Here is an 18,341-nt window from a genome sequence, read left to right on the forward strand (position 1 = left end):
CACCTTCTTGATGTAGTGCTTTGACAAAACTGAGTGGCCTACTAAACCAATTCAGAGGGCAGTTTAGAATCAAGCACAACAGTGTGGCACTTAAGTCATGTTTAGGTCAAACCAGATAAGGAGAGCAGCTTTCCTTCCCTAAAAGACATTTTTTTATTCATTCATGGGATGCGGGTGTTGCTGGCAAGGCCAGTATTTATTACCCATCCAAAATTGCCCTTGAGAAGCGCCTTCTTGAACCATTGCAGTCTGTATGGTGTAGGTACACCTACAATGCTGTTAGGAAGGGTGTTCCAAAATTTTGACCGAGCGACAATGAAGGAATGGTGAAAGATTTCCAAGTCAGCATGGCATGTGACTTGGAGGGGAACTTGCAGGTGGTGGTGTTCCCTTGCACCTGCTTCCCATATCCTTCTAGGTGGTAGAGGTAGTCAGTTTATAAGGTGCTGTCAAAGAAGCCTTGGTGAGTTGCTGCAGTGCATCATGTAGATGCAGCCATAGTCTGCCGATTGTAGGGGGGAGTGAATGTTTAAGGTGGTGACTAGGATACTAACCAACCTGGATAGTGTTGAGCTTCTTGAGTCTTGTTGGAGCTGCACTCATCCAGGCAAGTGGCAAGTATTCCATCACACTCCTGACTGTGGCTTGTAGATAGTGGAAAGGCTTTGAAGAATCAGGAGGTGAGTTACTTGTCACAGAATCCCAGCCTCTGATGGTAATGCTGTGAAATGTCAAGGGGAGGTTGTTGCAGTCCCTTGTTTGAGATGGTCATTAGCTGGCACTTGTGTGGCCTAAATTTTACTTGCCATTTATCAGCCCAAGCCTGAAATGTTGTCCAGGCCTTGCTGCATATGGACACAGACTGTTTTATTATCTGAGGAGTCATAAATAGAACTAACCCTGTGCAATCATCAGCAAATCATCACTTCTGAGCTTATGATGGAAGGAAAGTCATTGATGAAGTAGCTGAGGATGGTTGGGCCTAGGACACTACACTATGGAACTCCGGCAGTGATGTCCTGGGGCTGATATTTGGCCTCAGACAACCACAACCACCTTACTTTGTGCTAGATATAACTCTAGCTAGTGGAGAACTTTTCCCGATTCCCATTAACTTCAATTTTGCAAGGGGTCCTTGATGCCATACTCGGTCAAATGCTGTCTGGATGTCCAGGGCAGTCACTCTCACCTCACCTCTGGAGTTCAGCTCCTTTTTCCGTGTTTGATCCAAAACTGTAACAGAGTCTGGAGCTGAGTGGTCCTGGTGCAATCCAAGCTGAACATTGGTGAGTAGGTTATTGGTGAGTAAGTGCTGCTTGATAGCATTGTCAACACCTTCCATCATTTTGCTGATGATCAAGAGTACATTGATATCCGGCGCAATACCGCCCTTGGATTTGTTGTGTGTTTTGTGGCCAGGTCATACCTGAGTAATTTTCCACATGGTCAGGTAGATGCCAGTGTTGTAGCCGTACTGGAACAGCTTGACGAAGGGCACAGCTAGTTCTGGAGCAGATGTCTTCAGCAGTACAACCAGGATTTTATCAGGAGAGCCTTTGCTCTATCCACTGCGCTCAGTTTTTCTTGATATCGTGCAGTGAATTAAATTGGCGGAAGACTGGCATCTGCTATGGCGGGAATTTCAGAGGAGACCGAGACTGATCATCCACTCAACACTTCTGCCAAAAGATGGCTGCAACTGCTTCAGCTTTGTCTTTTGCATTCATGCTGGGTTCCTCCATCATTGAGGATGAGGTTGTTCATGGAGCCGCCTCCTCCCGTTAACTGTTTTTGTCTACTACGATCCACGACTGGATGTGGCAGGACTGCGGAGTTTTGATCTGATCTATCTGTTGGTTGTGGGATCGCTTCGCTCTATTTCTAGTATGCTGCTTCCACTGTTCAGCATGCATGTAGTTCTATAGCTTCACCAACTTATTTTCAGGTACACCTGTGCCAGGAATAGCACCATTCTTCTGCACTCATTCAACTAGGTTGGTCCCCTGGTTTAATGGTAATGATAGTGTGAAGGATAGGCTGGGCCATGTGGTTATAGATGGTGGTATAATATAATTCTGCTGCGGATGATGATTGCCCATAGAGCCTCATGGACGTCCAATCGTGAACTACAATATCGGTTCTGACTCTATCCCATTTAGCACGGTGGTAGTTCCACACAACACGATGGAGGGTGCCTTCAGCGTGAAGGTGGGACTTGGTCTCCACAAGGATTGTGTGGTGGTCACTCTACCAATACTGTGATGGACAGATGCATCTGTGACAGATAGATTAGTAAGGATGAGGCCAAGTAGTTTTTTGCCCTACGTGTTGGTTCTGTCACCACCTGCTGCAGATCGAGTCTGGGAGCTATGTCCTTCAGGGTTCAGGCACGTCGGTCAGGTGTGGTGCTACAAAACCACCCTTGGTGACGGACATTGAAGTTCCTCAGCCAGAGTATATTCTGTACCCTTGGTACCTTCAGTGTTTCTTCCAAGTGGTGTTCAGAATGGAGGAGCCTTGGTTCATCAGCTGAGGGAGGGCAGTAGGTGGCAATCAGCAGGAAATTTCTTCATCCCATGTTTAAGCTGATGCCATGACATTAGTGAACCAGCTGAGTTTTTAACTACATTAAATCCAAATTCTCAAACTATCGGTGGGATTTGAACTCTCATTTGTGAGATTATTACTCCAGGCCTAGGGATTACTAACCTACGGTTTCTTAGTGACACCACCATTATAATACCAAGAGAGGCACAGAAGGTAGCTGGTGAATTTATCAGATGCATTCAAGCCTGGAAAGGCAAGGGGAAAGTAGACAGACAGAGAAATGATGGGTTTGGGCAGGGAGTGAGGGGGGTTGGGTGGGGCCAAAGTGCACAAAGAGGAGAAATGAAAGGTGGCAGAACTGGGTTCCAGGAAGAAGGGGCAAAGGGAATAAAAAAGGAGATAAAAATGGAGCAGCTGTCAAAATGTGCATGTGCATGGGTAGAGAGACAAAGAGTTAGAAATTTGGATCCATAGCACCCGGTTTCTTCTCAGCTCTACTTAAAATAGTACTTACCATAATCATTGCCACTCCCGGTCCAGAGATCTCCATCCTCACTCCCGACTCCAATCTCCAGACCCCTATCATGGTCTTCCCCAACAAATGACAGCCTTTTGGTCACACTCCAAGATCTGGTCATTCTTCCTCTCGACCCCTGCGATCTTACCCAATTACTTACCAGAAAATTGGTGCATGAGCCTGTGTAGAGTCCTTCTGCTGTGTCATCTATGTGATAATGAAGTGCAAGGCCCAAAATCCCAGGCTCCTTGGACCTCTCCATTTGAGTGCGAGTTAGCATTCTGTAAGGTGTCCAAAAATAGTTGCTACCGAATTTCTAAGCAGAAGATTAAAGATCTTGTTGCTGTAGGTTCAGGTTAAAAATGGGATTGCAAATGCTAGTGCAGGAAAACATAATATAGATAGAGATCTGTTGAGACATTTGATGCCTCCAGCATCAAATTTAGTCAGTTCATCTTAGTTGATACTTGTGAAATTACCAATTTTATCTCTGGACTAGGAGTGCCTGGAATATGTTATCCTTATAGAAGCTATACACTAATGGGATATGAAGACAAAAGCTTTGTAAAAACAGAAACTCATTATAGTCACTTAAATCTGTTACTCCTGTCACAACATGCTTGGATGGCAATTCTGAATGCATACAAATCATTCACCTCTTTTCTGACTCGAGAATACATAAGTTATTGGCCAAATGATACATTGATCAAAAGACAATTCAGAGAAATATTTTCTCTAGGAAAGACCATTCTGGCAAATGTCATAAGAATAATGACCATATTCAAGTATCTCAAACATGACCACTTGCTTCTGCAATGATGCATCTTGTTGATCATCCATACATGCACGAGTGTGAGAGAGAGAAAAGGTGCAGCAGGGATATTGCACAGTTGGTTTTAACAGTTGGATTTGAATGTTCTGAATGGTAGTGTTGCCACAGTATTTGGTGATTTCAAGACTCAGTGCTGTGTAGTAGGAAGAGGGGAAGCTACATTGGGGGTACACAAATTACTAGTAAGATTCACATCTGACATTTAGTAGCCAGAATAGATACTGTCAGTACTAGCAAATTTATGCAAGCACCCAAACCAGTGATCCATTGGTTCCACTTGTTGAGGATCCATCCTATAAATTGCTTGATAACCACAAGAGTGGCAATTATTTTCAGACAGTGTTATCAGACTACTTTTCACAGCATAGGGCATTAACTTTAAGTCATGTTTCTCTTAGGAGCTTTGAACGAAAAAGCTTCATAACCCCTTATTGAACACCTGTCATCAAATAGATTTGTTAAGCAGTTGAACAAGATCTTTATGATGTTAGCACTACAAGATAGTTGTGGCTAGAAAATTACACTACCAGTACACATTGCATTGTTCGCAAATGAAACCTAGTCTAGGGGAAGTCCCATCTGCATTTTAAGAGTAATCTGGGAATGGGCAAATAGAAACTGTGGCCAAGTAGCTGGATGCCACATGCAAAGCTATAAACTCAGAGCCACTAACCATGGCAATTAAATTCCTTCTGTTGATAATTTCAGCATAAGTACATGGAAACAGAAAATCTGGCGCACATTTCCATTAAACTTATTGGCAGGTTCATCTCAATTCAATTCCCTCAACCCAATAGCAATCAGTTCAGGAATTATTCTAGTACCATCATCCAGCTGAGTAAATGAACATAGTAACTGTCTGGGAGGTATACCATGGATCCATAGAAATGTAGAGCTTAGGGTTTATGGAACGTAAGTCTCTCTCCACATACAAATACTGATCAGATCATATTATTGAATTGTTTAAATTCAGAAAGGTGGCTGTAAATAACAAACTGTTTAAAATGTAAATTTATCTTATATGCTTGAATGGAATACATAGCTATTTGATTTTCCAGTAACCATCTTGTAAATGTGAACCCATATCCAATTTCTATTAGCATGCAGGTGGCTGTAATTTTTACAAGGAATTTTCATGCAATTCAAATCCTTACTAAAAAAACAGATTTACCCTACAACATTATGTGCAATTCATTGAAGCAAAAATCACCTGCAACTATGAGAATCAGGGCATGGGACAATCAAGATCGATTTAGCATTGTTACTAAACCGGACACTATTCTTTATCCTTTAAAAAAAAATAGGAGTTTTCTACAACATAGGAGATTTATCTGGGTATGGAGAGGATCACTGCCAGTTTGTCGACTCATTCCTGGATGGTAGAACAGGAGAACATCTCCTTCCTGAACAGCTGCCGATCAGACAAGGTGAGCTAAATCTCAATAATTATAGTCGCCTGATTTTGTTCTCTGTTAGTCCTAGATTGTGCAATATATAAGTAGATGATTACCTACCAAAGTTAAAAGTATTACAGTGCTCTTGGCTGTGTGATATTACAGTCAGATTGAAACCAGTAGTGCACTCCCCCTTAAAGCTAGATTTGTTTTTGACCCAGTTGCGAGATGCTAAGGTTCTGCTCAGAGCTACAAACTGGGATTCAAACCTAAATTCACTTTCCTCAGCAAAGCCAAACATTACCATTTTTAAAATTAAAATTGTATTCTGTATAAAAATTCTATACTTTTTTGTCTTAAGAATGTTCCAGTCACAGCACTATTTTGAATAATGCTCACAAGGAATAATCTTTGACGTGACTTGTAATGTTTGGTAATTTATGAGAAGAGCCCTTCCACAAGCTACACACTTCTGAACATTTTAGACTTTTGTTTTGCTTCCCCACTTTATACTCTTTCACTATTCCCTTTGTTTAATCTATAAATGCTGTTTACAGGCTATCTGGAAATTTACTTACCTGATGTGGGGTTTAGAATAGATTTAAAACCTGGAAACTGGACAAGCCAATTTTGAACCAGAAACAAAACTGCTTTTCTAGTCACGCGGAAACCTTCCTTCAGTACAATCTGGACTAAAGGAAAAGTCTAGACTACAACCACTGTATTTCATGTTTGTCTTTACTGTGGTTTCCGTGTGTCGGCCAGCCAAATATTCCTTGGTGTTTGCACTGGAGCTATTACCAATTATCGACATCACCTGGGTAGCCCAGTAGGGAAGACAATCCGATGTGAGAATCTCCAGTCAGTGCTAAATTTGACATTTAAAAACATCAGTTTTTGAACAAAAAGTTCTTCACACTGTACACTTTTTCCCCTTTAACAGATTTATTCAAAAAGGCATGCCTTACTCTAATAATATTGGCATATAACTGACTATATAAATCCTTAGTTACCCAGAGCCAACGAGAAAACCAGTCATAATGTTTAATACAATTTCTAAACATTAATGCTCATCAGGTTCCTTTTAAGTAAGGCTGTTTTCTTGCAATTTTTAGGTTTTTACCGAAGTGTTCGCCAGGAGCCGGTTATGTTTGGTACAATAGGTGGACGAACACATATTAATTACGTCCATTGGTACGAGTGCGGTATAGCCATACCCGGGCAATGGTGAATCTAACAACTACCATTCAAGAAACCAAGCAGCAGCAGCAAAAAAGCAAAGGAACTGAATTATTATATTCCATCTGTATTGTTCCTTATATTCAATGCAAAAGTCAAATAGACCATGTAATGTACAGAATATTTTTTAAGAAGCCATATAGAAATCTTTATATAATGTGGTACAGGGTGAATTGTACCCATTCCAAGGGCACATAATTGTAATTATTCCACAACCTAAATGGCTTTAGAACAATGTGACCACCAAGCTGGGCAGTAAATAGTGATATTAACAAGGCGTTCTAGCAATTTTCTGACCAGCTCTCATTCACTTTTGTTACCTGGCCTCTTGTTTTTTTAAACAACTGCTGCTTCCAGAAGTCGCAGTAGTGGCCATTTGAAAATTGATGTAAACATCTAAATATATAAAAATATACTCATCAAGTGTGCTGTAAATAAATGATAGCACTGCCCAAGATAGTAATTTTTAACAAGTCTTCTGTCTTTGGACATGACCTTGGTCAAAAAGTCCTACAAAATTTGTTTTATTTATCAGAACATCCTAAATTTTTGAAAACACAGGCTTTGATATTGGGAAGCTGGCTCCCTATGCCCTCAGTTCTGAATATAATAGTTTAAATGTTATTTATCAGGAATGTATTTAAAAACACAGAACATAAATTGTAACTTCTATTCACAAAATATAGGAGAAAGGTTTTTTTAATTTAGATTTACTGTAACAAATGAGCTTTATCAGCAGAATGGAGAAACTTCTCTCATTGGGTATCCTTAGCAGCCAACGGTTCCTGTAAAATTACAACTGTACCCAAAATGATATTTTGTAGTGTAACTACTTAATATGCCTGTTTTTGTCCAAAGGTGTACTGAAGGCAGGGAGGTAGCTATGGACAAAAACCTCTTGGTTCTGCTCGTTAAGCTGATCATACATTACTTTATTCAGTACTGAACAAAACTAAATATTTACAGCCAAGATATTTTTACATACATTCAAAATTTGTAAAATGTCTTTCTTTTTGGTTAGTGCATGTATATATCCATGTTATGGTGAGCATACTAGACTATGCATCTACAAATACCCGTACAAACAGCCTCACAGAAACACCTAACTACAATAGTGCCCGCATAGAGATGGTCAGCTGACGAACATTCACATATGTCCACTTACGGACGCTTACATTCATTGCTCTTGCAGTTTATTCAGTATTTGTGGACATTTTATTGCCTCATATTCTTACCACAAATGGATAGTATAAGTTAAATACTAATATACACAATTTCCCCTAAGTCGCATTGCTAATACGAGTTTAGTTACTTAGATGGTCAGCAGCTTTGCTGGAGCAGCTTTTGATAAATTTCACAAGGCTCAATTACCTGCGCATGCTCACAAAGACAGTAGGCCACCAAACATCTGTGGATGCCCAAATAGGACACTAATCTCCATACACCTAATTGGAGACCATAACTCAACAGTGTCAGCACATGCAGAGATGCTTAGTTACCAAATGTCTGTACATACCTGAATTCAAATGCCTAGCCACTAACATTATGCACACTTCCTTAGAGATATTCACTGCCCATATGTTCATGCACACGACAAAAACGTTTGGCTACCAAATGTGTGTATATATAGATGCTTATCTAACAAGTGGCTTAACAGAGCATGATAGAAATGCCAGAATACTCAAAATCTCACATGCCCCTACAAATTGCATTACTAACAAATACCTGTTCATGGTGGTAGAGAGACAAACAAGCACCAAACACCTGCCTGTGCCAGTATACACGTTGCAGAACATTGGCCATGCCCACAAAGAGAAGCTGGGCTAACATATCTAACCAAATTTATGTGGAAACACTCAGCTATCAAGCATTTAGCCAGGTCCATACTGAAATCTCATTGCAGCAACTCAGCTAACAATTATCCAGATATGGCATGCTCAACTATCAAGTTGTCAGATCCTCAGATAGAAACACTCAAACACCATTCTTAGGTTTTCAGTTAGCAACGTCTGCTCATACCACAGAGCTGCTGCAAACATAGATTGAAATGTGCAATCAAACCTCCACCCACACAAGAGGTGCTCAGCTGCCAAACGTTAACAAATGCTCACAGACATTTAGCTTTGTTGGCCTCGCAGTTTATTCAGTATTTGTGGAGGTTATTGCCTCATATTCTTACCACAAATGGATATTATAGATTAAGTAATGCATACTAACATATACAATTCTTTTTCTCCCATGTGACATTGCTAGTAACATGAGTTTAGTTCTGAAAACATGGCTGCAGTTAGTATTTAGATTGTCAGCAGCTTTACTTGAGCAGAGTTTTTGATAAATTTTGCAAGGCTGCCTGTAGCAGTCATTTATGCTGTCATACTCTTAAGAATAAAGACATAATTAAAATAAAATTTAAATGCGAACCTTTATTACCTGTTTATTTTGTGGTCAACTCTCAATTCAATCTTACTCAGTCATCGTCATAGAGATACAGCACTGCAACAGGCCTTCGGCCCACCAAGTCTGTACCAACCAACAACCACCCATTTATACTAATCCTACATTAATCCCATATTCCCTACCACATCCCCACCTACGTACCTACACTAGGGGCAATTTACAATGGCCAATTTACCTATCAACCTGCAAGTCTTTGGCTGTGGGAGGAAACCGGAGCACCTGGCAAAAACCCACACGGTCACAGGGAGAACTTGCAAACTCCACACAGGCAGTACCCAGAATCAAACCCGGGTCGCTGGAGCTGTGAGGCTGCGGTGCTAACCACTATGCTGCCCACTGTAAGTTATTAGTGCCAAACCACAAGACACTTTTCAGCAAATATATGGGAAAAGAAAAAATATATACCCTGATCTTTGGAATTCCCTCCCTAAACCGCTCCTCTAAGACCCTTCTTAAAACTTACCTCTTTGGCCAAGTCCTCAGTCACCTGTCCTAATGCCTCCTTATGTGACTGCCAAATTTTGTTTTGAAATGTATTGAGATGTTCTACTCCATTAAAGGCTCTACATAAATACAAGCTTTATTTATCTGCATCTCATAACCTCACACATATCCACAGAAATAACATACACTCTGGTGAATTTCCTAAGACTTAGCTCATGGTAAGTTAAGTATAGGTACATCTCTTTGTGCATATTGCCATTTGTCTCCTCTTCTGCTTCGCTTTTCATCTTTCTTGCCTTTTGTGGAAGATGATAGTACTTCAAGTTCAACAAAAGAGCTGTTGAGGCTTCAGAATGGTAAGTGCAGAGACAATGTAGGCTGCAAGGCTCACCCTTTCTACTTCTTCCTCACAGCACTTCATTCCCATTACCTAATCTATTCCAACTGCCCTATTGATCGCCATATGCATTATTATCAATACTCATTTTTTTTGTTGCTGAATTCCTTTCACCTCCCAATTCAGTCACCTAATCAACATGTATCCCATGGGTGACAAATATCAAGTTATATGGAAAAAATGATTTTATAAGGAAAAAGTAATTCATGATTTTGAAATTTATTTTGATGCTTTGAAGTGGAATTACTTCAGATTAGATTAAACTCCTCTGTGGAACTTCACCAGATACTATAAAATTTTACTACCTTAAGCAGTAATCCTGCTTATTATAGGAAAACGTATACACGTGAACATGCATACATACATAAAAGAAAGAATTTGCATTTATAAAGCACCTTTTATAACTCAGGACCTCCCACAGCATATCACAGCCAGTTAAGTATTTTTGAGATGCAGTGACTGTGAAGGAAAATATACATCTCCCCTATGTATTTTTTATCTACATGAAATACAAATGCACATGGGGTGGCGCAGTGGTGAGCACTGCAACCTCGCAGCTCCAGCGATCTGGGTTCAGTTCAGGGTACTGCCTGTGCAGAGTTTGCAAGTTCTCCCTGTGACCACATGGGTTTCCGCCAGGTGCTCCGGTTTCCTCCCACAGCCGAAGATTTGCAGGTTGATAGGTAAATTGGTCATTGTAAATTGCCCCTAGTGTAGGTAGGTGGTAGGGAATATGGGATTATTGTAGGGTTAGTATAAATGGGTGGTTGATGGTCAGCACAGACTCGGTGGGCTGAAGGGCCTGCTTCGGTGCTGTATCTCTTCATGACATATGTACACATCAAAACAAACTGACCACTGACTCCATTTTAGTGGAATGGAGCCACAGAGGGAGCAGCACTGTGAACAGAGCCAGTTTCTTCTTGGCCCTAGTAGTACCCTCTATGCTAATATGGTGTTGTCTGATCACCTGCCCCATACAAATGTAAGGGATTAAATGGGATTCAAATGCTTTGCTAGGGGTTTGAATATATTTCCAAAGAAGCTCTGACAGCTGGATAGATAATTAATACTAGCAATGAGATACCAAGTTTAGAATTTTAGAACGCTTGACAATGGGAAAAGAATGACTGAAGCAACTTTGGGATCTGATCAATGTTTCTTTGGCACCAAAGTATGTATATTTATAAGAATATGACTCTCAGGGTGGTTCTTATTCTTTTTTTCTTGAAAACCTAGACAAATGAACGAAAACCCAATTTATAATAAAATCAAACTGCATGCAAATAATAGTCCAGAGAGCAAATAAGTTGAAATAAAATCAATTGTAAGTTTCAACATCTTTATTAGTTTCCTAGGAGAATTGTTTTTGTACATATTAACTTCGAATCTCAATTCAATCAGGATCTCACTCAGTACATAGCGTCATCCATTTACATTAAAATGAATCACATTCATGGTCTACTTCCAAACTATAGTTAAATTTCTTTGTTCTTTCACCAAGGCAGTCTACAACTTCAAAATCACTTAACACTTGTTTAGGTAGTGTTTCAATAAAAGTTTTTTTATTCTATGATGCTGTTAAGTTTGAAAGCATAAAGTAGGAGAAAACAAATCTATTTGGTCTCTTTCCCCAGCGAACAAAATCCATTATTCAAGAAGCTACTAGAAGGGCTTGCTCTGCTTTAGATTATAACTGTTTTCAAATCAAAAAAGGTTTGGAATCTCTGTGCATGGATGGAAATTATTACCTAGCAGCTGTAAGTAGGCTTGCAGCTTTCCCAACAACCACAGAGCTTTACCGATAGCCTGGTCCAGGCTGGGTGTACCCCTGAGCAAATGGGGGACGATTCCGTGCATATGGATTGGATCCAGATGGTGGTGGTGTCACATTGCTCCCTGGGGAAGGTGTGAAACCTGGCCTTGGTTGGTAAGCCCCTGGTTGATTTGGACCTATACCAGGCTGGGAGGCAGGTGGCATTGTGTAGTTAGCAGGCTGAGAAGCTTGTGTTGTATAATTCTGTGGTGGATAGGAGCCCGCTTGGTACTGCTGAGCAGGCTGTGATGGTAATTGCTGGGCCTGAGTGGAGAATCCAGGTGCAGGAGCTTGGGATGCTTGCTGATTGAAAGCTTGGTACTGCTGAGCTTGCTGTTGGGAGGATGGCTGTTGGTTATAACCTAGATTTTAAAAAAAAATACAAAAATATGAGCCATCGTTACCATAACTAAGCACACTAATAGAAAAAATCCAGAGTACAGTTGCACATTCATTTTTATCAGCCTAGAGTTTGCAGTCGGGGCAAAACAAGGGCACTTGCTGCTGACCTCTAAGTTTCATTGAGAGATCTAGCAATCCTTCTGGTGAGAATTTCACCCCCATTGTCGTGCAGTGGTACTGTAACTGATTGCAACGTTCTTTACTGGAGAATCCCAGTATGGAGCTGCAGTGATGTCCAAGCAGCCAATCACATTAAAAGATTTTTATAGATAACCAACCAGGAAACAAAAAAAAACTTTTATTTTTACAGTAAATGAAAGATTGGGACATACACATGGGGTGAAGGTAGAAGCTAAAATACTCTGAAAAATTTTTAAAAATAAATTTAAAAATTTATCTTAAAAAATATAGTCATTAATCACTGAAGAGCACTCCACAATTATAAAATTATTTTTTCAGGGCCAGTTCTGTTTACCAAATTTTATTAATAACATCACAGTTAAAAACATAGTTATACCTGATTAAATAAGGTGTAACTATTTATGGAGTTTATAACAGTGATACGAGAGCAGGAAAGTTGAAATTCTTGCTGATTTCATGATTGCTGGCTCTGGTGGGTGGAGGGGGGCAGTGTCCACAGTGCAGCTGGTGGCAGAGCACTGAGTGACAGAGCGCAACTTCAGGATTTCCACGCTAAGCTGCACTTACGCAACATCCTGAATTTGTGGTCAGTTTCAGAAGGGTAACAAAAGTGAACGCTGACAGTTCGCTGTCAATCCTCCTCCCGCAAAATCCATGCCATTATATTTAAAGTGTTGAACTATTAAACCCTCAATACCAGTTACATTTTACAAAAATGCCTTTAGGACTTCAATTTCTCAATGAAAAACTTGACTCTGAATTTAGCTTTTGTGCATTAGTTACACATAAATATTGTTTCTTCCTCTCAAATATACCAGGTTAGAATTTACTGCCAAAATAATGGTGAGGCTAACAATAATTTATGCACGAATTGCACAGCAACTTCAGGCAAGGGCAGATGCATGGATATATGCGAAAATCCAGAGGTTGCTGTCTCTGATGTGCTGCTCCACCATAAGTTTTGCAAAAACAGCATCTGTCTGACTCAGCTGTACTTGCATGGTAGATATGAACTAAACACACCACAGAAACTTAGGTCTTGTCCATTCCAGTCTAAGTACCACTTTTAACGGCATGGTAAGTCTTAATTACTGCCAAACAACCCCTCTGACATGAAAATTAACTATTACAAATTGAAATCTCATTCCTTCACTTATTATTTGTTAGAACCATAGAAAAATAGGAGGAGTAGGCCATTCAATACGATTATGGCTAATCATCCAAACTCGGTACCGTGTTCCCGCTTTCTCCCCGTATCGCTTGATCCCTTTAGCCCCAAGAACTATATCTAACTCGTTCTTGAATATATTTAATGATTTGGCCTCAACTGCTTTCTATGGTAGAGAATTCCACAGGATCACCACTCTCTGGGTGAAGAAATCCCTCCTCATCTTAGTCCTAAATGGCTTGCCCCTTATCTTTAGACTGCAACCCCTGAACCTGGACTCCCCCGCCATTGGGAACATCCTTCCTGCACCTAGTCTGTTGGATTCTTTTTAAAAAAAAGTTTTTCTTCGTCTCCTTTTTTCTCTCTCAATCCAATCTTCGCTTCTATTCTGTTTTCTGATTTAACATTGAATTCATTCCTCTTATATTTGCTGGTTCATTTCACAATACTTCCATCAGATTGGTTAAAGAGATACACAGTTGCTTGCCCTATTCACAGATGCTGTGTTGTTTTTATCTCCCATTTACAGCAACTTCCTGCGCAAAGTCTCATGGAAATTAAACGAGGCAAACAGCAAATGCCATTCATTCGTTGTTCACAGTAATAAGTTCTGACTATTATTTCACCTCCCAGTTTGTCTTCTGAATCAGTACCAAGTCTGGATGACCCAAGCAGTAAATACTTGCAGGTGCAATAAATTCCAGTTCAACCAATCAGGAAAAAGATTCAGATTTGCATTTTTATAGTGCTTTGCCTTATTTTGGAAATGTCTCAAAAGTTCTTCAAACATAATGAAGGAATACACTTCAGGAAGAATGTCATGGCCCTGGAGAGGGTACAAGGTTTCTTAGGATGATACCAGGGATGAAAATTTAAGATGTGTGGAGAAGCTGGTATTCCTTAGAGTTGAGAAGGTTAAGGGGAGACCTAACAGAGGTATTCAAAATAATGAGCATTTTTTTTGAGAGAGAAAATAGGGAGAAACTGTTTTCTCTGCCAAGTTGGTCAGTAACCAGAGGCCATAGATTTAAAATAATTGGCAAAAGACCTAGAGGGAAAATAAGCAGGATTTGTTTAGGTAGAGGTTTGCTTCAATCTGGAACACATTACCTGAAAGGGTGGTGGAAGCAGATGCTGTAGGAATTTTTGAAAGGCAATTGGACATACTTTTGAAGAGGAATAATTTGCAGGGTTGTGGGGAAAAGGCTGGTCTGTGGGACTAAATTAGACATCTCTTTCAAAGAGCCGGCACAGACAATACAGGCCAAATGGCCTCCTTCTGTGTTATGAGATTCTATGATTCTTCAGTGACCATTATGTAGGCTGTGAGGAACATTTGAGCGGTAGCTCAAGATGACCTGACTGACCCTGGAAAAGTTGCCTCAACCCCATATTCTATCCTTAAGAATGCAACGTGACAAGATTTGGATTCAAACAGGATTTCCGATTTAAAACTTCAACTTTATGGGCTATGCTCCCTCCCTTATATCTACCTTTCACCATTTTTATTCAGCAAGGTATTATACCTTGCACTGTAACCTTCTCCATATGTGCTTGACAAACACGAAGTGCATAGGTGCAAGAACATTTCTGGCTCCGAACATTTAGCAGGAAACCAGACAGCAAATACATCTTATCCAAGTATTTCTGTCTTGTAAAAATGTCTTCTTTATATCAAGGTTTCACAAGCCAGCAATAGAGAGTAAAAAGCCTTCACCGTCCCAAGTGCTTGTGCATTTCCAGTGATTTCCCCTCATCCATCTTGGTCAATGAACAAAGAGACATCCAAGAAATATGCAGAAAAAAACAAATTATGTACACACAAGCATAGCTATGGCAAGTGCGAAAAGCCACTACATATGAGAGTGAGCCAGTTAAAGGGGAAAAGTGGCAATAGTGATAGCATGCTCATGCTTGCAGAATTGTCTACAAGCATGTTTTCTCACACCTCCAAAATTTGTTTCACAAAATGATTTATTTGAATGAAAACAAATTACTTTTTCTTTTAATGAAAGGAGATGGAGACTTTTATATTATATTGAGTAGTCAACTGCAGATGCAAGGGCCTCATTCCATTGTCTGAACGGCATAATGTAAACAAGCCTAGGTTTGAGAAACCGATGACATCATAGACCCACAGCAACATATTTGTGCTAATATAAGGGAAACTTTGTATAAACACAGCAAACCAGTCTTGTATTTGCTCTTCAAGGGCTTATAATTAAAAGTGGAACCTAGAAACTCCAAGTACAAAGGAGGAGAGCTACATATGGAGACCATTCTCTAAAAAAAATGCAGCAATACAAGTATATATGCTCCTAAATTCCTCAATTTAACAGATAACATCTGTCAAAGTTTTCCTAATAAGCGACAGAGACAGCATTATTAAATGCGTCTTGCCTGTATTGACTGGATTACATGAATGTAAATGCTCTAATTTAAGCGAATGCCAGTGCATCTAGTGGGTGACCATTATAATCGAATTACACATATTATACCTACTTACCAACATCCAACTCCTTTGGATGTGTTTTGCTAGGTAGGTACAAACTGCAGATATTGATTATGGGGCGTTATTGTCTTCTGTGTTAAACCTGAGCTGACATTTTCCAGCACTAGATCACTACCTTTAAGTAAATTAGTGTAGATAGAAGTGTCATGACTGATTATGGTTCAGTAGATCTATTCTGCTGATTATCACAGCGTTTATACAGCTATAATAGTAAACACAGCATGAAGATCCTTTTGCATGTGATGCATCTATTACATATTTTTCACAGTCTTAGAACACTGGCATATTAATGTAAAATATAATAGCCGTGCATAAATCAATACACAAGTTTACTCTTATGGGAAATTTGCACCACTGCATGGATCAAGCCCCCATTAAAAAGCCTAGTCATTAAAATGGGTATTAAAAATGCACTAGAGTTAAAATTAAAAAGTCAGGTTTTCTGCTTTAGTTTTTAATAGCTGTTCAGGATCTAATACACTTGACTGCAGCTAAATTGCTGTCAGAGGCAATGCTGAATACATCAAAGCAGGTATTTTCTATAGATGAAAAATTCAAAATGGTAGGTTTCTCAGCTGTTGAAGCTTGCACACAAATAAAAACCCTTCCGGAATGAATAATGCAATGCTTCCTTATGTTGGAGACAGAACAACTTAATATTGAAAATACTCTCTCTTCACCCCCAGCTCCTTCCCCCACACATATATGATTTGTTTCTTTTCTCCTGAATGTTGATAGAAGTAGAAAGGTTGATGCCATATTAAGTTTTCATCTTAATATTTCTTAAAGGAGCTTCTAAAAACATTAATTCTACTTCCATGTTTTTTAAATTTAGTAGATGGTCTACCATAGGAAGACTAATTTTGTATTGACAATAACCAATATTTATGTAGAATAAAGTATGTAGAATTACAGTTCTCCTTCAATATCGTACATTCTCCACAAGAATGACTTGAAAATATTCTCACAACGCAACTACTTTGGCTATAATATGGCTCACAAAGATTTTGTTTATAGAGGGTCCACTGTACTTTAGACTTTTGGCTTGATACTTATGACTATCATACCTAACTTCCTGGTTCTGTTTGAAACAGCTGGACATCCTGTTCGAAATATGGCAATTCAATCGCGTACGTATGACAGATATAGGGAAAAGTGTGTCTGGAGGAATGTAAAATTTCATTCTCAGTGACATGCTTGGCAGAACATGCCTGCATTCCTAATTTCACAACAGCTATTTATATAGTGCCTTCAATGTAGCAAGATATCCCATGGTGCTTCACAGGAGCATAATCAGTCAAAATTTAACACCGAGTCAAAGGAAGAGATAGTAAAACAGAGAACTAAAAGCTTGGTCCAAGATGTAGGTTTTAAGGAGCACCTTAAAGGAGGAGAGGCCAAGTGGCTTAGGGAGGGAATTCCAGAAGTTATGGCCTGGACGGCTAAAGGCACGGCTGCCAATGGCGAGGCGAAGATGATAATAGGAACAGGAGTAGGCCATATGGCCTCTCAAGCCTACACCGCATTCCATAAGATCATGGCTGATAATTGACCTCAATTCCCGCCCGATCCCCATATTCCTCGATTCCCTGAGAGTCCAAAGATCTATCGATTCACAACCCTCTGAATGAAGAAATTTCTCATCTCAGTCCTAAATGACTGACCCCTTATCCTGAGACTATGCCCCCATGTTCCAGATTCCCCAGCTAGGGGATCAACCTCTCAGTGTCTACCCTGTTACGCCCTCTCAAAATCGTTTCAAAGAGATCATTTTTCACTCTTCTAAACTTCAGAGAGTTATAGGCCGATGCTGCACAATCTCTCCTCATGGGAGGACCCTCTCATCCCATGAATCAAACCAGTGAATCTTTGTTGCACCGCCCTCTAATGCAAGTATATCCCTCCTTAGGTACAGAGACCAAAACTATATACAGTACTCCAGATGTGACTCCCAAAACCCAACACAATTACAGCAAGGTTTCCTTACTTTTGTACTCCAACTGCCTTGCAATAAAGGCTAACATACCATTTGCTTTCCGAACTGCTTGCTGTATCTGCATGCTAACATTTTGTGTTTCATGTACAAGGACACCCAAATCCCCATGAACAATTAATACTTTCCTACCATTTAAAATGTTTCTGCATTGCTATTATTCCTAACAATAACATCACATTTCCCCTCATTATACCCTACCTGCCATCTCCTTGCCCATTCACAACCTACCGACATCTGTTTGCAGACTCTGTGACCTCCTCGCACCTTACTTTCCCAACTAGCTTTATAAGATCAGCCAACGTGGATACTTTACACTCGGCCTCTTCGTCTATGTTATTAATATGGATTATAAACAGCTGAGGCCTCAGCACTGATCCTTGCAGCACTCCACTAATAACAGCCTGCCAATCGGAAAACAACCCATTTATTCCCATTTTCTGCCCTTTAACCAATCCTCTATCCAAGCTCATATATGACCC

The 18,341-nt window shown here is 39.9% G+C and overlaps 2 protein-coding genes across 17 annotated transcripts in view; one reads left to right on the top strand and one right to left on the bottom strand.

Annotated features, from left to right (window-relative positions):
* LOC137374607 (fibronectin type III domain-containing protein 1-like) overlaps positions 1 to 8,942 on the top strand; it is a 323,625-nt gene extending 314,683 nt beyond the window's left edge. For all 14 annotated transcript variants that reach the window (XM_068040959.1, XM_068040964.1, XM_068040968.1 and 11 more), the window contains 2 exons: positions 5,201 to 5,323; positions 6,406 to 8,942. In XM_068040959.1, coding sequence (XP_067897060.1) covers positions 5,201 to 5,323; positions 6,406 to 6,521 — 239 coding nt within the window. In that variant the 3' untranslated portion in view covers positions 6,522 to 8,942. The remainder of the gene's footprint in view (positions 1 to 5,200; positions 5,324 to 6,405) is intronic.
* A 2,210-nt stretch (positions 8,943 to 11,152) lies between these two features.
* Positions 11,153 to 18,341, bottom strand: part of tfg (trafficking from ER to golgi regulator) — a 220,933-nt gene continuing 213,744 nt past the window's right edge. For all 3 annotated transcript variants that reach the window (XM_068040975.1, XM_068040976.1, XM_068040974.1), the window contains one exon: positions 11,153 to 12,005. In XM_068040975.1, the coding sequence (XP_067897076.1) occupies positions 11,626 to 12,005 (380 nt within the window). In that variant the 3' untranslated portion in view covers positions 11,153 to 11,625. The remainder of the gene's footprint in view (positions 12,006 to 18,341) is intronic.

Source organism: Heterodontus francisci, chromosome 10, assembly GCF_036365525.1.
Source record: "Heterodontus francisci isolate sHetFra1 chromosome 10, sHetFra1.hap1, whole genome shotgun sequence".
Classification (NCBI taxonomy): Eukaryota; Metazoa; Chordata; class Chondrichthyes; order Heterodontiformes; family Heterodontidae; genus Heterodontus; species Heterodontus francisci.